This window comes from Numenius arquata, chromosome 7 (genome assembly GCF_964106895.1).
Source record: "Numenius arquata chromosome 7, bNumArq3.hap1.1, whole genome shotgun sequence".
NCBI lineage: Eukaryota > Metazoa > Chordata > Aves > Charadriiformes > Scolopacidae > Numenius > Numenius arquata.
The window spans coordinates 35790677-35812727 of record NC_133582.1 but is presented as its reverse complement, the minus strand read 5'-3'; the positions used below and the strand labels follow the sequence as shown (position 1 = coordinate 35812727).

General features: G+C 45.0%; 1 protein-coding gene across 1 annotated transcript; it reads left to right on the top strand.

Annotated features, from left to right (window-relative positions):
- Positions 1 to 12913: 12913 nt before the first annotated feature.
- Positions 12914 to 20899, top strand: RP9 (RP9 pre-mRNA splicing factor). The gene is made up of 6 exons (XM_074150777.1): positions 12914 to 13210; positions 15756 to 15786; positions 16602 to 16731; positions 17038 to 17129; positions 18567 to 18628; positions 19748 to 20899. Exons 1-6 carry the CDS (start codon positions 13005 to 13007, stop codon positions 19965 to 19967), a joined length of 741 nt encoding a protein of 246 aa, XP_074006878.1. The 5' UTR covers positions 12914 to 13004; the 3' UTR covers positions 19968 to 20899.
- Positions 20900 to 22051: the final 1152 nt, after the last annotated feature.

The window sequence follows — 22051 nt, the reverse complement described above, 5'->3', positions numbered from 1 at the left end:
CCTGTTTTGGTGGGCTGTTGCAGAACAGGTCACAGTCTTTGTTGCCTGCCTTCTACATCAGTTGTTGCAGCCAAGTTTTATCTGTCTATCCTGATGTCTAGGGTCCAGAACTAACATCCCATGCAAACTACGTGGGCTAAAGAAACACTCCACAAACATAAAGCCAATAATTAAAGCCTTAGCAAATGAAAGAAGAGTTAAGATTTGAGTTACAATAGTGCTAAGACATAGTCCAAATTAGCCAATTACTGCAGCTCCTTCAATAACGATATAATTAAAACTGCTGTACACAAACTTAATACTATCCATGCCTTTCTCTAGTATCATGCTCACCCTTCCACTGGGGTCAAAAGTCAATAACACCGGTCGTTAGAAAAAGCAAAGGTTGGTCACAGTAAGTTGTCAGCATCCCGAGTGCTTTGCGACGATTACAGTGCTAATATCTATGATTTCTTCTTCCTCTTTGCCAGGAGGAGAATGATGTTCTGCGTTTCTTCCTCCTCACTTCGGGTCTGCTGGGGGCATCTTTATATGTTTGCTGACAGCCTGTCAACATGTTCTTTTCTTGGCTCACAGTTCCGTGTTATATCTCAGTTTATTGCACGTTATAGGTTTTACCTATGTTGCAGACTTGTTCTTTGTTCTATTTGTTAACCCACAAAATCAATTGCCTCAACTTCTAAGTCTTCATTTTCTTTAGTGACCTGAGCTTGACAGCTTGTGGTTTGTATCTACAGTCCCAAGGACTCTGTTATTGCCCTGTGCTCGAATTTTCAAGGCCGCCACTCTTACCTTGTACTTGTATTTTGGGAGGCCCAAAACACTCTGGTTTTTTCCCCACATTCTTCAGGCTGTAGTTTCTAGATAATTTAACTAATGTTTTATTAACACAGCCTAACCACCTGTAGCCAACATCTACTTGTTTTGGCAATATCACTGGCACATTGTTAAAATTACTTTATAACTGGGAAGAACACCTCTCATTTCTTAGTTATTCAAGCATGACCAAAACGCACCGCACGCGGCTGGCAGGAAAATGCCCCATTAGAGAATGCTAAATTGTTTTTTTTTACACGCTTCACAAGTGACGTATAGGACCATAGGCCATGCACGAATCTGGCCAGATACAGACTGAACTGGGGAAAAATGTGTTTTCTATATCTATAATGATATATCGATCCTTCCATTTCTAAATCTATGTAACTATGGATGACATAGCAAAAGTAACTATGAGGGACTGTTTCTGGATGTCATTCATAACAAAACTAGCATCAGGGAACAAAAATATAGGGGCTCCTAGCCCACCGTTGGAAAACATGATCTTCGTGTGCTTGGCATGAGTTTCAACAGTCCAATACCAGAATTCTTTTCTCATTCCTCTTAGAGACACCCCCGGGTCAACTTGTGTAACTAACCCTTGTTTCATTGCTCTACCACTGTTATGCTGGTTCTTCTCTATCACCCTCTTGAGAGGGGCACGGAAAGAAGGTTTAGAAGGGTGAGTTTCCATTCATTTCTTTTCAGCTACCTAGAAAGAAGCTCTTGGTAACTTGACATATGGGAAGTACGTTAAGCTTAAAGACCTGCAAACTTTGGATAGTTTTGTGAAAAAAAAAAAACAAAAAACAAAACTACGGGTAAGTGGGAACAGCTGTTTTGCATGGAACTAACAGATCAGCTATTTTAACAAGAGAAAGTCATCTTCCTGTTTAATAGAGGTGGCAAGCACAACCAAGAATCTTTGCCTTAAACTTTTTAGATGGCATTTTTCATCACTTTATTTCCATAGTTTCTGTGACCCATTAATAAACACTGGAGCCTTTTTAGGCAACTGAACCAGTGTTCTGCTGGAAAGTTGGCAATTCAGAAAGGACATACCAAGGGCAGATGCTGGCACTGAAGCTGAATTTGTCTATTTTACTTGATACGTCGGGCATCGTTTAAATGGGAACTGTTTGATCAGTCACTATTTTATGGAGGCAAATTTCAGGAAAGGAATCTGCTTTTGCAAGGGAAAAGTTCTTGCAAATTGATCACTGATACAAGAATATAGCCAAAGCTCAGAAGGAGGAATTTCCTGCAGCTATGAAAAAAAAACCTGGCTACCAGGCAAAGAATCTAGGCTTGATCCCTACTAAGTCAGTAGCAAAACTCCTGCCAGCTTTGATGACGCTAAGACTATAACCCAAAGGGGTTAAGCAGCAGAATATATATAGATTTAATACACGAGGAACCTCCAATTTGGAATAATTATCATCCCTCTAATAAGGGGTTCAAATTGCAGCGATCATGACTCAACCTCTCATCTGTCAAAAACAGATAAATAGATAATTATGTATTTCATTGCATCTGGCTGTTTCTTATGAAACCAAAGTCCTGCCCACTCAGCTTAGGCACAAGCAATCCCATAAAGGATGGTATGTTTTGTAAGAAGCTGGGAGACCATCCAAGGCGTTCTCAACCAAAATCTCCCTTCCCTACTATTGTTATACCATGTGCTGTTAGCATCTGAGTGCTCCTACTGCTCACACGGTTTCCAAATGTGCTCAGTCCTTACTCGGGCAAAATCCCTTGAAGGCTACATGAAGCTTTGCCTCCGTAATGACGTATTTGGGGCCTTCTATTAACAGAAGAGAAACCGTGTCAGTGTATAACTGGAGATACAGTGCTATATCAATAGGGTGCTACAGAAATACATGCCCATCGGAGTCTCACTCTTGAAAAAACGCCAATGGCACTTAATGCAAAATGGCTGAGACTACATACAGTTTTTTGTATTTACAAAGAACAGAAAGCAAAGGGCAAAAACTTGTGAAAAATATAAGTTCTCAAGTGGTTTCATGTCTCTGAAGTCTTAAATGAGTTAAAATAATGAAGAAAGTTCAAAGACAGATTATTTTCCCTGAGTGGTGGCTTGAAGAGACAGTAAGCATTACACTTCTGATGGAATGGGTGACTTTACCACTATGAACTCCAAGTGATCAATACGGTACTATCTCCACAGAAGGATGGAAGGAGTTCATCCAGTTCATCAGCTACCAGAGGCTTGGAGGACAGAACTTACAACAAGGCAGACAATCTTTCCTGTTGTAAGTACCAGCTTATCCATCTTTGGGATTGTTCCAATAAAAAGACTAGAGCGCTTAAAATGGGATGTAGTCTTATGAATCATAGAATCATAGAATCATCCAGGTTGGAAGAGACCCTTGGGATCATCGAGTCCAACCATCTACCCTACACTACAAAGTTCTTCCCTATATCATATCCCCCAACACCACATCTAAACGGCTCTTAAACACATCCAGGGATGGTGACTCAACCCCCTCCCTGGGCAGCCTGTTCCAATGCCCGACCACTCTTTCTGTGAAAAATTCTTTCCTAATGTTCAGTCTAAACCTACCCTGCTGGAGCTTGAAGCCATTCCCTCTTGTTCTGTCATTAATTACCTGTGCGAAGAGACCAGCACCAACCTCTCTACAGTGTCCTTTCAAGTAGTTGTAGAGAGTGATGAGGTCTCCCCTCAGCCTCCTCTTCCTCAAACTGAACAGTCCCAGCTCCTTCAACCGCTCTTCATAGGATTTGTTTTCCAGGCCCTTCACCAGCTTCGTTGCCCTCCTCTGCACTCGCTCCAGCACCTCGATATCTCTCTTGGATTGAGGTGCCCAAAACTGGACACAATACTCCAGGTGTGGCCTCACCAGTGCTGAGTACAGGGGCACAATCACCTCCCGACTTGTGCTGGTCACGCTATTTCTAATACAAGCCAGGATGCCGTTGGCTTTCTTGGCCACCTGGGCACACTGCCGGCTCATATTCAGCTGCTTGTCAATTAGAACCCCCAGGTCTCTTTCTTCCAGGCAGCTTTCCAGCCACACTTCCCCAAGCCTGTAGCAATGCACGGGGTTGTTGTGGCCCAAGTGCAGAACCTGGCACTTGCCCTTGTTGAAACTCATGCCATTGATGTTGGCCCAATGATCCAATCTATCTAGGTCTCTCTGTAGAGCTTCCCTATCCTCCTGGGAATCAACACTCCTGCTTAGCTTGGTGTCATCTGCAAACTTGCTGATGATACACCCTATGTCCTTGTCAAGATCATCAATAAAGACATTAAACAGAAATGGTCCTAACATTGAGCCCTGAGGCACACCACTTGTGACCGGCCGCCAGCTGGATTTAAATCCATTGAGCACCAAAAGGGACTTCAAACTAAAGTTAGCGCTACAAAGATGATGAGGGGTCTGGAGCATCTCTCTTACAAGGAAAGGCTGAGGGACTTGGGTCTGTTTAGTCTGGAGAAGAGAAGGCTGAGGGGGGATCTGATCAACACCTATAAATACTTAAAGGGTGGGTGTCAGGAGGATGGGGCCAGTCTTTTTTCAGTGGTGCCCAGGGACAGGACAAGAGGAAACGGGCACAAACTTGAATATAAGAAGTTCCACCTAAACATGAGGAGGAACTTCTTCACTTTGAGGGTGGCAGAGCCATGGAAGAGGCTGCTCAGAGAGGTGGTGGAGTCTCCTTCTCTGGAGACATTCAAACCCGCCTGGACACGTTCCTGTGCAACCTGCTGTGGGTGGCCCTGCTTTGGCAGGGGGTTGGACTAGATGGTCTCCAGAGGTCCCTTCCAACCCCACATCATTCTGGGATTCTGGAATTCTGTAAAGCTGCAGTTCAAATAACTTTGCTCAACTGCTGTCCAACCCTAATTTGCAAAGACGCTTCCTTGCTCAGCTGTAAAGCTTTCCTGAAAGTGCACATTTTTGAATACCCTCAGCAGTAACCTAGTCTTTACAGAAACAATTAATTTAATGCTTAGTTCACACCTGTGCTTGGTTGGGATCCAAAACTTTGACGATGTTCCGCCCAGTTTTCCTAAAAGTCTTGCCCCTGTAGACATTTACAGTCTTGAACACTGACAGGATTGGGACTGTACAAGATGCAGCTGTGGCCATCATGTTCGTTCAGACATTTGCTCCCTCGCTCCCTTTATGTGATGATGTATGGCAGTAAACACCACATTAAAGAACACTTTAGGAACACTTCACTGCTGAGCTGTGCCATTGTAAACGTGAGATTAATCTGAGAAGCGGGAAGTAGGAGCACGATATTGTCATTAGCAATGGTGCTAATCGAGGGAAAACTGCCCCTGCTTAGAGCATTGATTTTGTATCTTATAGAAAGAAGTACAACTCCCAGTGTTGGGATGGGCACTGCTCTTAGTGTGCTCACAGCCAAGTTCAAGCACACTTGTCCTTCTGATCCCATGAATCTCAAATGCTTTTCTCTACTGCTTCCAAAGAGTGGAATACAAAGGGCAGGTGGCCCCTGTTTAACAGCCCCAACCATTAGGCTGATGGTTAGGGTATTTTTTCCCCATGACACCAGAATGACCATCACTGAATACCTAGACCAAGGAGGGAACCAAATCCAAGTTTCTAATTTTCTAATTGTTAAGCTAGTATACAAAAGAAATTGCCAGCACTTCCACTTTAAACAAAACTTGTCATTTCTCTACAGAAAAGGATGTCAGCACCTCTCTTCACAGCCGAGGCTCCCAAGAGGCTAGAAGCGCCACTGCTGGTCTGAGGTAGCCTTCCCTGAGGTCAGAAATGGTCCAGATATTATTCTGAGTGGTTCCTATGGGCTAGCTTCAGGCTGGCCGCACTGGATTTAGGCTGTGCTCTGTTCAGCCTGCTGCTTCTTCTGGATCCCATTAGGAGGTGCTTAACTTCCCATGGAGCCCAACGCGGGTACTGGATTCCTCTCCTGTGTGTAATATCTGACACATAATCAGAAACAGATCATGGCCCAAAGCTCTAGCCAGCCAAAAATGGAGAAAAACAGATTGGCTGACATTCCGCCAGGGTTACACTTTCCCAGGCATGCCGATGCTCATGGGATGACATAGATGTGAATTAATTTGGTCCCAGTGTTATCGCTCGTATTTGAAACATTCAGTTGTTTATAACAAAAATAAAGTTATAAAGGATATTATGGAACATACAGGTCTTTCAGATACTTCACATTGCCACAGCAATTCCAGTGTTTCTGCTTAGATGTTTTGGTGCAGCTGGAATTACAGTGCCATGACAGCTCCTACGGTAAGACCACACTTCCCCAAAAATTAACTTCTTGAATTGTCTGAAGCACTACATTCAAATAAAGGAAGAAAAAACACAAAGCAAACCAACCTCAAACAAATTCCTTGCTAAGTACAAGGAACCAGATCCTCAGCTAATCTAAAATCTTTGAATAAAACAGATTTAAGCAATTTACAGATACTGAGGATCTTTGCTCCAGAATAAATAGGATTGAAAGTAACCATTACACTTTTTCTACTCCCTCCTTCTTCACAATTAATTTTGTTTCCATCTTTCCTAAGAACTGACAGGAAAGTGATTGTCTCCTTGGGTAAGTGTGCAAGGAATCCAGGGGTTTTCTCAGCAAAGGAGTAAAAAGAAACTTTGGAGCTACCTACAGCTTTAAATAATCTTCTACTAAAAATGGGGGGGTAACAAAGTCTGACCTCACAGCTAGGTACTTCTGAGCTGTGTAATAAAGCGATATATTTCATTTCTAAGACAGATGGGGAAATGCACTAGAAAATTATTTGTATCGAGCCAAAGAAAGAACACATTTAAACCACTGGCTGAGCAGATTTAGGTACCTATTTAATTACGCCTTCTGTGTGCCCCATAAAATTACTGCTGTAAAGAATATTACTTACATGCCCTGATCTGTTCCGAAATTTGGGCCCGGATGTACAAGCCACTGGGATGCCAAGAACACAGCCAAGCTCTCATTGACTTATCAGTATGTGGGAAAGTAATGGAAGATCAGAGAGGGGGACTGTAAACACGCTCAAGTGACTCGTATGTGGGGTGCTGGAAAACACATCTATCACACTAATTGTTGTTTAGTCATAGGTGCTCAACAAGTAGAGCATCTGCACTTAGATAACATTGGCCTGGGATGGACTCAGGGGCACCTTATCCAACACGCCTGAGATTCCTGCCCGGCTGTTGAAGAGATCAAAGCACAGCGGAAAACTCTGCCTGCCGGAATCCTGGAAATACAGACCCAAACAGCAAATGGGAGCTCTCTCGCTCTCTCACTCCCTGGCTAACAAGGATTCTCTCGCTAATAAGGCCTCTCTTGCTCCGCGGTGCCTGTGTCCCCTGCTTGCCTGCCTCTGCCCAGGTGCTGCTTCAGAGATTCCCCAGGCTGCGAGGTATCAAGATTAAATTTGTTCTTTGCTTTTCATCGGTGGTTTTATAGTTGTTCCTGCATCCTGCCTGCATCAGCTAAGACAACGTTACCATAGTCTGTCCTTCTGCCTCCACTTGGAGCCCCACACTCCTGTTGAGACTATGTGCTTAGCTCTGGAATGTGTGCCAATTATTGTGTCAAGGCTGAAGTCATTGAATCTGAGGTCATCTAAACCAGGCCCTTACCTGCTCCAAACTGGCAGAACTCTTCTTACTTCAGCCAAGCTAGTCAAAGCTGTACGAAAGCAGGACTGGTAGGGTTTCTGGAGAATGCCTGTCTCTTTTGCTATTGCACACATCCCTCCCATAGAATACCATCCATGAACTGGAAACTCTCCATCTTAGAATTAATTAGGTTTTCTGTCAGCGTCCTAATGCACTGGAAAGCTGTTCCAGAGTCCGACTACTCTGCTGGTTTGAAAACGTGAGGAAAAAAGACACTTGCAAATAGCAAAATAACACTGTGATGAAAGGGGGGGCTAAAAAAGTCCATTATATCACTTGAGTTTAGTGCCAAAATAAAGTCTCTATTTAGCAGGCATCAGCCCAGCTGGTACTTAACTTTTAGTAACTATTGCCATTTCTCTAAACAGAGTGAAAAAAATGATACTGTGTCTCACTTGAGTTCCTTCAGACATTTTAAATGTAATTGCGACACCTCAAAATATTTCTCCTTCCTCACTTGTTGCGTGAAGAGGCATGACCATGTAAGGGACCGACTACCATTTGATGTGTTAGGACATGCTAGCAGCGTCCCAGCAGCAGATCTCTTAGCCTCCAGCAAACATCAAGTCATCTGCTTAACCTGCTCTACAGTGGGATTACCTTAAATCACATTACCTTCCCTTTGCCTCATGCTGCGTGTAGACAGACAGATATTTAACTCAGATTAGCAAATAAACTGAGTTTTGCACCTTGGCTGAACTGCCGCGATCTGCCGTTTCATGAGATGGCAGCAACTCCTCAGCCTCTTCGTCCCAGGTGAGGCCCAGAGAAAAGATAATAAAGCTCCCAAAAGGCCCATTACTAAGCAAAACTCACAAGGAAACTACAGACCCATGGGATGAATGAAAGAGGTTTTCTCACAATTTACGTGCCATCTCATGACATCTCAGCCAGATGGACATGTTGGAATTAGTTTATGAAGAGCAGAAGCTGGGTTTTTTTGAGAAGTATATCTGTGAGATTATGTGGCTTTGCTGCTGAGGGCTGTTTTGTGGTAGAAGGGTTGCTGCCTTCTTCCGAGTGCCAGCAAACCTACAAAATTTGATGTGTGAAATAAAAATCTTCATCAGTATTGCCTATTAGTGGCAGTACACAGAAAATCTAGATTATTTTGTTTAAGACTTAAAATAAGCACTGAATCCTTGCAAAAGACTGTGACAGAATTAACTGGACAAAACCAATTTCCTGGGATCTGAATTTCCAGTGGCAGCCACCTGGCTGAATGCAAGTGAGAAACGAGACACGTGATCTTTTGTCCCAAGTAAGTTACGTCTTACCAGGTAGAATCTAAAATAATATTAAAGTAGTGCTTGTTTAATAATATTATACTGGTAAATAAAGCCTAATATTGATATTTCCCTTCTAAAATAAGCTTTTTAATGACCGTTTTCATCTTACTGTACTTTATAAGCACAGGGTGCTGTAATCATAGAATCATAGAATCATAGAATCATCTGGGCTGGAAGGGACCTCCAAAGGTCATCTAGTCCGACCCCCCTCGCAGTCAGCAGGGACACCCCCAACTAGACCAGGTTGCCCAGGGCCTCGTCGAGCTTCACCTTGAATATCTCCAGGGAAGGGGCCTCAACCACCTCCCTTGGCAACCCGTTCCAGTGTTCCACCACCCTCATGGTAAAGAACTTTTTCCTAATATCCAATCTAAATCTCCCCTTCTCCAGCTTAAAACCATTACCCCTCGTTCTGTCACTGCAGGCCTTTGTAAACAGACCCTCCCCAGCCTTCCTGTAGGCCCCCCTCAGGTACTGGAAGGCCGCTATGAGGTCTCCCCGGAGCCTCCTCTTCTCCAGGCTGAACAACCCCAGCTCCCTCAGTCTGTCCTCACAGCAGAGGTGCTCCAGCCCCCTGATCATTTTGGTGGCCCTCCTCTGGACCCGCTCCATCAGGTCCATGTCCTTTCTATATTGAGGGCTCCAGACCTGCACACAGTACTCCAGGTGAGGTCTCACCAGCGCAGAGCAAAGTGGCAGAATCACCTCTCTGGATCTGCTGGCAACACTTCTCTTGATGCAGCCCAGGATGTGATTGGCCTTCTGGGCTGCGAGAGCACATTGCCTGCTCATGTCCAGCTTCTCGTCCATCAGCACCCCCAAGTCCCTTTCCTCAGGGCTGCTTTCTAACACCTCATCCCCCAGGCTGTATTTATACTGAGGACTGTTTCTTCCCAGGTGCATAACTCTGCACTTGCTCTTGTTGAACCTCATGAGGTTCATCTGGGCCCACCTCTCCAGCCTGTCCAGGTCCCTCTGGATGACATCCCAGATAATAGCAATGTAATAGTAATAGCAATGACCAGCCAACAGCATCCTTTGCCTTTGACGCGCGCTTTTGAAGCACTGAAGATGATCAGTTAAAATCACCTTCAATTACTGGACGTCTAAGATACATTTCTTTGCATTTCACTCAGCTCTTAAGCACTCCCATAAATCTCACATGCCCTTGAACTTCAGCGTGAGGCTGAAGTAGCGATTTATGCTTTGCCTTCCCAGCCCCAACCTGCCTCCATTCCTCATCCTGTAAAAGAGAGATCACAGCTGGGGTAGGAAACTGCAACACCCAGGGGCTGGTTCGGCTCCCTGGGGGTGTTCATACGCTGAAGAGGAGACAGTTGCCCTTTGCTGGGCCAGGCAGCTCTGGCCACAGAAGCACATCCCTAGCCCAGCCTTCCTGGGCCTCTGGCTAGACCCTGCCCCGTAACCAGTGTGTACCTCCTGTGGTCACCAACCCACCCACTAAAAAAAGAGAAAAAACCAACCCAAACTCAACTTGTGCCTTCTGGATGCTGCAAGACGTGGCTCTGACCTTCTCCTCCCTCCATCTGCATGCATTTCAGCCTCTGGCAAGCATGGCCAGATGGGGCCCCCCCTTGCACAAACTCTCCCCCATGCACCCTCTCCCATGGCCGCTCTCCCTGCTTCCAGATGTCCTTCAGCTGCATCCCCAACTGTCCCCAAGGCCTGGGTGAGGGGACAACCCCCTCAGCCTGCTGCTCCACCATGGGACACATGTTTCCCAAGGCCTCTTGGCTGGCCCACCGTCATATAGGTCCAGTCTTGATCAATGTATTCATCGACGACCTGGATGAGGGGACAGAGTGTACCCTCAGCAAGTTTGCTGATGACACAACACTGGGAGGGGTGGCTGACACACCAAAAGGCTGTGCCGCCATCCAGCGAGACCTGGACAGGCTGGAGAGCTGGGTGGAGAGAAACCTAATGAAGTTCAACAAGGGCAAATGTAGGGTCCTGCACCTGGGGAGGAATAATCCCATGCACTGGCACAGGTTAGGGCTTGACCTGCTTGAAAGCAGGTCAAGAAAGACAAGGAACTACTGGAGAGAGGCTAGCAGAGGGCTATGAAGGTAATCAAGGGACTGGATCATCTCTCTTATGAGGAAAGGCTGAAAGACCTGGGTCTGTTTAGCCTGGAGAAGAGAAGACTGAGGGGATCTCATCAATGCTTATAAATATCTAAAGGGCAGGTGTCAAGAGGCTGGGGCCAGACTCTTATCAGTGGTGTCCAGCAACAGGATGAGAGGCAACAGGCACAAAGTGGAACGCAGGAAATTCCATCTGAACATGAGAAAAAACTTCTTTCCTGTGAGGGTGGCAGAGCCCTGGAACAGGCTGTCCAGAGAAGTTGTAGAGTCTCCTTCTCTGGAGATACTCAAACTCCACCTGGATGCGTTCCTGTCCAGCCTGCTCTGGCAGGAGGGGTTGGACTAGATGATCTCCAGAGGTCCCTTCCAACACCTACCACTCTCTGATATTCCTTTGGACCCATCCATATTCCCCCTCAGCCCCCGTGTGTAAATGATTGTGGCACTCAGGTGTTTTTTCCCTAAAACATAGGTGTTGAGAGCACAATGCCCCACGGATGAGTTTTAAATCCCCAGGATGGGTGACAGGCACCCCTCCTAGTGTTACCAAGGGCAGGCCTCTGCTTTGTTTGTAATCGTATGCTAACCAAAATGAGTTAATTACTGAGCTTCTTACTGTGTGAGAAAATAGTTGGTCCCCAAGCTGATAGTGCTAAGGATGGGATAACATGGAGTTAATCACTTCAAGGTTCTCTCGTGTGTCAAAGTATGTACTCCTGTACCAAGTCAGAGCTGTAGCTACTTCAAAGGACATCCTCATAATTCTCAAGAAATTGGCAAATTTACAGTAAAATGTTACTGTCCTGAGAAGACTCAATACCTTAAAAGGGTAACGTGAGGAAGGGTATTCCCACCCAAACGGCCACCGAGGAGCTCACACGGCGCAGAAGTGTTGTGCAGACACTGCAAAATTGAATATGCATGTGCAAAAGGGCTGTTGGGTCACACTAACGACTATGTCAGCCCAGGTGGAGTTATGTATTAGGTAGGTGGAATAATGAGAATCTTTTGTGTATAAACAATGGGTGACTGTCCCCAGTAAGGCGTCCTAGATTTGTGGATTTCCACCCAGCGCCCAACGTCCACTGAAGCAGTATCACAGAATCAGCAAATGGTCAGTCGGAAGGGACCTCTAGAGACCATCCAGTCCAACTCCCCTGCTAAAGCAGGGCTGCCCAGAGCACATCACTCAGGGCTGCATCCAGGCGGGTCTTGAAGATCTCCAGAGAAGGGGACTCCACACCCTCCCTGGGCAGCCTCTTCCAGGGCTCTGCCACCCTCACCGGGAAGAAGTTCTTCCTCATATTTGAATGGAACTTCCCATGTTCCAGCTTGTGCCCGTTGCCCCTCGTCCTGTCACTGGGAACCACTGGAAAGAGTCCGGCTCCATCCTCCTTCAACCCACCGTTTAGATACTTGGAAGCATTAATAAGGTCTCCCCTCAGCCTTCTCTTCTCCAGGCTAAAGAGTCCCAGCTCTCTCAGCCTTTCCTCATCAGGGAGATGCTCCAATCCCTCCATCATCTTAGTTGCCCTACGCTGGACTCTCTCCAGTAGTTCCCTGTCTCTCTTGAACTGGGGAGCCCAGAACTGGACACAGTATTCCAGTGGTGGCCTCACCAGTGCAGAGCAGAGGGGGAGAATGACCTCCCTCCACCTACTGGCCACACTCTTCCCTACGCAGCCCAGGATCCCATTGGCCCTCTTGGCCACAAGGGCACATTGCTGGCTCATGGATAGTTTGCTATCCCACCAGGACCCCCAGATCCTTCTCCTCTGTGAGCCGCCTCTGGGTTCCAGAGCTTTAGTTTCAGGTAACACCAGGCCTCAGGCGGCGGTAGGCCTGAGGCCTGCTCCTCCCGCCCCTCGGGTCGCGGCCCAGGGCCGGAGGGGAGGCCCTGGCGGCGGGCGGAGGGGGCGCTACCCGCCCAGGCGGCGCCGCCGGCGGCGGAGGAAGTCGGCGCTGGGCCGGGAGGGGAAGTGAAGCCGAAATGCGGCGTGTGGAGGGCGGGGAGGGCAGAGGGGCGGAGGGGAGGGAAGGGAAAGACAAGAGGGGGCGTCGCCGCCGCCGCCGTCGCGGCCTGGCTGTCCGCCGGGGCTCGGCCCGCCGTGCCGATGTCCCACAGGGAGCGAAGGGGGCAGGAGGAGGAGAAAGGGGTGGAGGAGGAGGAGAAAGAAGGAGCGGCGAGGGGCAGCCGGGCGCGGCCCAAGAGCCACCCAGAGCCCGCGGCGAGCGGCAGCAGGACCCAGGACCGGCATGAGAGGAAACGGAAGAGGCAGGAGGCGCAGCAGCTGCGGAAGCTCCAGCACCTGGAGTCCTTGTAAGGAGGGGACGGGACGGGGACGGGGAGTCTGCCCGCCGGGGGCCGCCCCCGCTCTGCTCTGAGCCCACCCCGCCGGCATCGGGGCTCCTTTCCAGGGCAGGGTTGGAAAGGTGGCCCCTTGTTACGGATGAGCGGGTCTGTGCGGGCGGCCGGGAGGGGCGCTTCGCCCCCCGCCGAGGCCTCCGGGACAGAGCGGCCCCCGTCACCTTACGGCGGCTCCTTAGGGAAATACAGGCCTTTTCCAGGTTCCTGGAAGTCTGGGAGTTACAGCATAGTTGTTCGACTAGTTTTTGCTAGAGTGGATTTTAAAAAAAAAAATTGAGATAAAAAGGTTTGAGAGCTGCCTGACGGCTCCGTCGTAGCCTGCCGTGCTGTGAGAGGTTTATGCTGTTTCACAGAATCCCAGAATCACATGGGGTTGGAAGGGACCTCTGGAGATCATCTAGTCCAACCCCCTGCCAAAGCAGGTCCACCCAGAGCAGGCTGCACAGGAATGTGTCCAGGAGGGATTTGAATGTCTCCGGAGAAGGAGACTCCACCACCTCTCTGGGCAGCCTCTTCCAGGGCTCTGTCACCCTCACAGTGAAGAAGTTCCTCCTCATGTTTAGATGGAACTTCTTATATTCAAGTTTGTGCGCGTTCCCTCTTTTCCTGTCCCTGGGCACCACTGAAAAAAGACTGGCCCCATCCTCCTGACACCCACCCTTTAAGTATTTATAGGTGTTGATCAGATCCCCCCTCAGCCTTCTCTTCTCCAGACTAAACAGACCCAAGTCCCTCAGCCTTTCCTCATCAGAGAGATGTTCCAGGCCTCTCACCATCTTTATAGATTCATAGATTGGTCCAGGCCAGAAGGGACCTCCAAAGGTCATCTAGTCCGACCCCCCCCGCAGTCAGCAGGGACACCCCCAACTAGACCAGGTTGCCCAGGGCCTCGTCGAGCTTCACCTTGAATATCTCAAGGGAAGGGGCCTCAACCACCTCCCTTGGCAACCCGTTCCAGTGTTCCACCACCCTCATGGTAAAGAACTTTTTCCTAATATCCAATCTAAATCTCCCCTTCTCCAACTTAAAACCATTGCCCCTTGTTCTGTCACTGCAGGCCTTTGTAAACAGACCCTCCCCAGCCTTCCTGTAGGCCCCCCTCAGGTACTGGAAGGCCACTATGAGGTCTCCCCGGAGCCTCCTCTTCTCCAGGCTGAACAACCCCAGCTCCCTCAGCCTGTCCTCATAGCAGAGGTGCTCCAACCCCCTGATCATTTTGGTGGCCCTCCTCTGGACCCGCTCCATCAGGTCCATGTCCTTTCTATATTGAGGGCTCCAGACCTGCACACAGTACTCCAGGTGAGGTCTCACCAGAGCAAAGTGGCAGAATCACCTCTCTGGATCTGCTGGCAACACTTCTCTTGATGCAGCCCAGGATGTGATTGGCCTTCTGGGCTGCAAGTGCACATTGCCTGCTCATGTCCAGCTTCTCGTCCATCAGCACCCCCAAGTCCCTTTCCTCAGGGCTGCTTTCTAATACCTCATCTCCCAGGCTGTATTTATACTGAGGATTGTTTCTTCCCAGGTGCAGAACCCTGCACTTGCTCTTGTTGAACCTCATGAGGTTCATCTGGGCCCACCTCTCCAGCCTGTCCAGGTCCCTCTGAATGAGTATTTGTAGCCCTCTGCTGTACCCTCTCCAGCAGTTTCCTGTCCTTGAACTGGGGAGCCCAGAACTGGACGCAGTTTAATGGAATGGGGTTTAATGGGAAGGGTTTAACGGAATAAAAAGATTAGAAGGTTCACAAGAATGTGATTTTTTTTTTTTTTCCCTTTCCACGTGAAAGTACAAGTCTTTTTGTTATGAAATGCACTAAACAGCACTCATAAATTGATTGTCACAAAGACCATTTCATAATGTCTGGGCATTTACCCCCTGAGCACATGTGTGTTCTCAGCTGTTGGATTTCAATACATTTTATATCTCCTATTGATGCCAGAGAAATGCTGCAGGAAAGATGGTACTTTGGTCAGTGAGGTTCTGTCTTTAGGCTTAATACACAGAGAAGAAGATGAAGTTATTATTATGATGTACTAAATTTGGCTGGCAAAGCTGGGTGTAAGAAATGGTCTGAGTTGGTGTTTTCAGCAGAGTATGTCTATCATCCAGCAGTGCTGGAGTAAAGAAATCTGAATCGGTGAGATCCTGAGGAGGGGTGCTACAGAAATAGAGGATTGGGCATTTGTGGTAACTGAAGCTGAGCTGGAAGTACCACCCATCCCTGTAAAGCCGTAAGGTGAAAGTAATTGTTCCCCCCCCCAAGAATGTGAATCTGAAGGGTGGTTGCAAGAGACACATGTGGTGGTAAGACAAGCACTGTCTCTCAGCCTGCTTGCATCCAGGTATCTGTATTCTGCTATAGTTCTTGATAGAGTCAAATTTAAGGGAAAATGTGGTTTTAAATAGGTTTTAATTTTATGCCATTGAAATACCGTATTTTCTCAATTTATTTGTGTGTGCTAAGCTGCAGATAACAATATTTCTGTTGCTTTTCAGCTATGAGAAACCTCCCCCAGGGCTAATTAAGGTTGGTAATGTATCGCAGTAAATTTTTAGCACTATGAGGGATTTTCACACAACCTGTCTTTTAGGCATTTATCTTAAGTGTCTACGTTACCCTTATAAATTACAGAGAAGTGAGTGCTTCCAGAGGAAAACTCACAGCTCCTTAGTTTACAAGCCAGCCTCTTTGACTTGGCGAATCCAGAGTGAAATACCTGGAATGGGATAGGATGATACCAGTTCTTTCATCACCTCTGAGCACACAAACTTAATGCAGTATTTAATAGTGCAGATAACGGGGAGTCATTTATGGTGAAGCAGATTTTCAGTTTGCATGAATGAATTCAGGATTCTTTTCCATTGCTTACACTCAAATATTTGTGTAAAAATACTTTCCTTTCACAATGATCATTGCTTCTGCCATGATTTATATACCTAAACCATAATCTAGTGCTTTTAACCTAAAAAATGCTGCTCTGTGTTGTAAAAGTGGTTTGTAATTGTTGTGTCTTGTTAGCGGGAAAAGGAAGAAAGTCTCTGCTTGTCTGTTAAGTTTTCATTTATAATATTTAAGTACATTACTAAAATAAATGGAAAGGAATGGAATTAATATGGCAATAGAGTTCAGACTAGAAAATTCAAGGGCAAGGGAAAAAGAAAATTACTTAATGCCATTAAAAGGGTTAGGTGTTTTGGATCCTTTATATGTTACAAGAAAAAGAAATATTGCAGGAGAAACAGGCTCCATATCAAGTCAAGGCCTGCATGCTTGGAGTATTAATTTTTACAAAGTTAAAAAAAAAAAAAAAGTGATTCTATTGTCCTTATCTTTTTCCCTAGGAGAATGAAACAAAACCAGAAGACTGCATACCTGATGTACCAGGCAATGAAAGTGCACGAGAATTCCTGGCACATGCCCCGACAAAAGGGCTTTGGATGCCTTTGGGAAAAGAGGTCAAAGTCATGCAGTGTAAGGCTGAAAATTTTCCGGATATCGTTGGACTTTCACATAGCTATCCATTGACTCTGGGGGAGGGCAGAATGTCCGGTGGACAAGGTCCAGGTAGATTGGCATCGTATCGATATAAAAGCAACCAGTACCTTGAAGGCTGTAATAAAATGCAAAAAGATACATTTTATGGGCATTACATTTATCATCATAATACTTGTATCTATTGATTTGTTTCAACAAAATGAAAAGATTTTCCATAAATGGCTTTTTTTCTTCTGATCTGGCTCAGAGATGCAATTCACTGCTGCTTCTTTTTTTTTAAAGGTTGGAGGTGTAAACGTTACGGACACAGAACAGGAGATAAAGAATGCCCTTTCTTTATTAAAGGCAATCAGAAATTGGAACAATTTAGAGTAGTGAGTACAAACACTGTGGTATTATTGCTTGTATTTTCTAATGTTGATGATGCATAGTCTTGCACGTGAAGAGAAGCCTGTTAGATGATGCTTTATTAAGGACTTTTCCTCTGTCTCTAGTATAATATAGATGCCGAAAATCTCCTAATAAGGAAAAAGCTACAGATGTGGTTGGATGTTTGACTACTTTGCAGAAAATCTACTCTCCAAGAGGAATATTAGTAATTTTTACATTTAAATTGAAAATCTTCGAGAACCTGTTTCAACCATTACAGTCAGTTTTTGCCATTAAAATGTCAACATAACAGAAAGTGCTTAGTCAAGCTTGAGCTGCCCACGTTATAGCTGCTTTGAGCCTTCCGCTCTCACTGTGAGCAACCACATCATGAAGCCTGTTGTCTAGGTCTGTAATCCGGTCATTGTCTACAAGTCTGACCTCTTGCTACATGAGGCTATGTCTCAGTTCTGCGGATTCTGTCTGCATGACCTCTTTAATGTTTGCTGGTGCTCTGCATTGTTAAACTATATTTCAGGCTCTCATCGCTTTGTGTCTTACGTCCTCATTTCTAGCCTTGAAAAACGCAATCTGGACTTACTCTGTCCAATCAGAATGCTACTACAAAGAGTATTTTTAGCCCACTCCCATAACCAGATTGCCTCTGTCCTTCATTTTTCCTTCAGGCTTCTTCTCTGTTGCATCAAACTAACTCTTGCTGTTTGTCCGAGGCCCTTTGTGGTGCATTCCCAACATCTTTTATTCGCTACTGACACTTTTAATTCCTACCCCTGGTCAGCGTCTGATACCTCCTCTCTGTTGAACTTGTTTGCTGAATCTTCCAAAAGAAATGATCACCCCATCTTTTTGCTGCATTCTTGCACGGCATGAACTCACCTTAAATATCTTCAAAGTTTGTTTGCTGTCTTCCTTTACAACAGTCTTTTGCTGCAATGCCTGTTTAAATTAAAAATAACTGAGTTAAGAACCAATAATGGTACCGCCTAGCATGTTAGGCCAACTCCATTATCTGTCCTATATTCCTTACTCCTGTATTCCTGTTTATTTGCAGCTAAGTTTTCAAAATATGCTAGAAGGGCACAGCTCACTATTCTGAACAATATTCCTTCTACGTCTGGCTATTCCTGTAGTAAATGTGTGGGGTTGTCTTACAGAGAGGAGAGAGGTAGTATAGCTGAGGAGAACCCCCTACTTTGGTGATGTAACTAGATAAGCTTTTCCTAAAGTAAAATAAACAGTTCAGATTACCAGTGTTAAGTATGAGAGTATACTGGTGAATTAAGAGCTTGCTAAATGTATTTCATCTTTTGAAAAAAGCCTCTTGCATTGGCTTGCTTTGGTTTGTTTTTTAAAGAAATACAACAGTCAGTGATAAATACTTTTCTTTACCAAAACTGGATTTTCTGTTTTCCACTTTAAAGGCACATGAAGATCCAATGTATGATATCATAAGGGAAAATAAACGTCATGAAAAAGAAATGAGGTAAGTACGTTTCTGTAGTAAACTGTATTTTCAATTTGGTTTTCATTTTGATAGCATGATACTAATGTATAGGTGAGATTCAGATATAAACTACCCTTACCAACTCAAAACATGATTATAATGGCAATTTCTTCATGTTGGCAGATGCTAATGCATTTCTACTTTCTCCATAATCACTCAGTACTATGTTCTACCTCTTTAATTCTATTAGCTTCTATATTTTTTCCCAAAATTAAGTTTAAAGAGGAGTCATATTCATTTATGCTGTAATATTCAGGTACTTGAGTTTAGCTTTGGCCTAAAAAACAGCTTGATATGTTTTTTTTCCTTTCACTGACTTCACTGAGATGTTTTCTAAAATTTGGTACATCAAAGTGCCTTCAGCAGACACAAAGGAAAGCTAGTTCTAGGCACCTGCTGCTGTTCCTCATGTGAGGTAATTCAGTATATAAAGCAGCAGTTCTGTAATGCTTGCTTGAGCTGCAGGGCTGAGGTAACTGAGCAAAGCACAGGTAGCCCATGGAGTAGTACTGCTGCTGCAAGTGTCTTGGGTTTGTTTTGTTTTTTTTTAAAAAAAAAACAACACACAAATCCTTGGAGGAGATTCTGAAGACAACAATAAAATAAGCAAATAGTTTGTCCCCATTTGCTAGTAATCCATGAAAGTTCCAAGGAGAAGTGCCTGTCAGAAATACCTCTGCATCTAAAGCAGAGTCTCCTCTGTCAGCTCTACCAACACTGTCTCTGCATCAGCAGGGCGATGGATTTCAGAATATCGTAATCACAACATCCATCTGTGTGTGGATAAGCACAGAACTACTTACCGTGGTCTGGTGATAGCTGTTGCCTCATTATTTTGCACACGTAATTATTGGCCAATGTGACGTGGGATGAACAGTCCCTGGGAACAGACTGTCTGCTTGTCTCAAAGGAGGTTGCTTGTATCAGTCTGTGAAAACTGTAATGGGAGTGTACTTCAGCAAAAGAGGAAGTGTTCCTCTGCCCTTCGCGTGCAGCTCCCATTTCTCAAGCTAGGAAGGAAACAGGTTAAAGCTAGAATAAATTATTACAGGTAGAGGAGAGCTAGAAAGCATTCTCATTCACATTTTTTAAATTCAGGATACAGCATCTGAAGCAGCTCCTGGAGGACTCTACCTCAGATGATGATGATGACAGTGATGAGGATGATGAAAACAGCAGCAGCTCGACTTCCTCAGAATGTAGAGATAAACACAAGAAAAAAAAGAGAAAGAAGGAAAAGAAAAAAAAAGAAAAGAAGAAGAAAAAGAAGAGAAAGCATAAATCATCTAAATCTAATGAGAAGTCAGAATCTGACTGACAGCAGTCACCTGCTGCATGCTGATTGACCTCCTACTTGTGAACTGCAAGGAAAGATCCAAAGAATGAGGAAGAAACCGCCAGAAAGGGCTCCGTTGAACTCAGAACATAGAGATGGATACACACAGCATCCCGCACTGGCTGTCCTCGTCTGTCCCTCTGCGGTGCTGCAGCCAGAAGGAAGAGAGCTGCATTAAACAACACTCAGTTGGCCATATCTTTATTCTGTAAAACCTCTGCTAACGGTCATCCTCTTGGTCAACTCGGGCCTCTGTGTTGCCGCATGCGACTATGGGCAGAAAGCAGTGGCTACCAAGGTATCACCAACCCATCTGCAGAGTTCAGCAGCCCGTCTATTGAAGTGTCTTTTTCTCCATGAAGTTATTTTGTTTTATACAAAGCCTCACTGTACCGGGGCTGCAGTTTGCACCCAGCCAAGCACTGACAGCTCACTTACAGTGCTTATAATAAGCAGGTTGTACTGTTATATTTTTTTAATCTGCATCCTGCTTATGTGCTGAAGTTCATTGTACTTATCCGAGTACTGGCAGCTAGGGAAATAAAGAGCACTGCTGAAGGAGGGGGGAAAGTTAATCGAGGGGATTTCCTTTAAGACAAAATTGCAGTGTCGGCAAGACTTGGGGTTTTTGTGTAGCAAAATCTCAACATCATTGCTATTAATGTGCACAGTTCTGTAACACCTCAACTGTTCTCCAAACCATAGGGGTGAGAGCCAAGTGTAATGTTGTTGGATGTTCAACTGTACTGTAAAGAGGTAGTGGTTTTAGTTATTTAAAAAGGGTGTTTTCATGTTAGAAATGAAAAAGATTAATTTCTACATAAACCAGTATCAGTTGTTTTGATACGTTTGAGGTTTGTTTTGTTTTTTTTCCTTTTAAAAAGGCTTGGGGAAATAAATTCCAAACTTACTTTTTATGTTTACTAGAATTATTTTATATAGTAATATTTTATGAATCACCCTACAAGAATATAAATGTGTAAGGCTTTTAAAATGGTTCTCAATTATATGGATGTAAGCCACAGAACAGTAGTAAAGAACTTGTAAGCAGGAAGACGTGAAGGTTTTGTGTACTTAATTGACCTTACGGAGTGACCACATTTTTAAGTCTGCCATCTTGCAGACTTGACTAGAAAGATTGAGGTAGAGATGCTTACTCTAACACAGTTATAGCTTTCTAGAACCTCAAGGTCCAGTGGTACAACGCTGTGATTTGAGGGCCTAGATGATGTATATTGGTACTCTGCAAAAGGAGAAAGAAAAGTAGATTGGCTTTGAAAGGACTAGGAAGGACAAATATAGAACTTAGTCTCTGTGCTTAGAATGATACTGGAAGAAAACACCAAACAACATGATGAAGTTCTAACATTAGTAGAGTGAACATTAACGGTGAAATCAAGGAATGTAGAATGCATTTAAGATTATTTTGTTTTTCTCCTGAGACCTTTAGAAAAGAGGATAGGGGAAGTATACACTAAAATGTGTTTTCTCTGTCTTACATGTCTAAAAGTCATTTAGTAAAAATAAACCCTCGTGTCTTGCCAGTCATTCATAATATATTCTGGGGAAAAACCAGGTAGTCAAGGCCTCCTTGCAAAAAAGATTCTTTATTTTATTCCCAGAGCTTGACTGTGCAGTTGTGTTTTATCCTCCAGTATTATTTAGCAGATCTCCCTGTGATGGGATTTACTGGTGAGTCCTGACGATTCCCTGTATCAACATCATCAACAAATTCAAAGCTCCTGGCTCTTTCGCCAGAAAGAGATTTAACAGCTGAAATAGCATGAGGTTTATAATGGCCTGGTTCTCTGTACTGCCATGTTTGGTGCTGAGAACATCCTGGTGTTCATAGCGTTGCTGATTGTTGGACAGATGGTGGAAGCCACAGCTAGTACTCACCTGATGCGCTCCAAGGGCATTCTCACACAAGGCTGTCTAGAGCAGAGCTGACCTAAACATCTCCTCTCTTGCTGTAGCTTTGTTATTTAAGATACTTTTGAGGATTAGTTCAATAAAAACAAGCTCAGTTTTTGCTTATTCTGTCATCCCACTCCTTGTTAACGAGA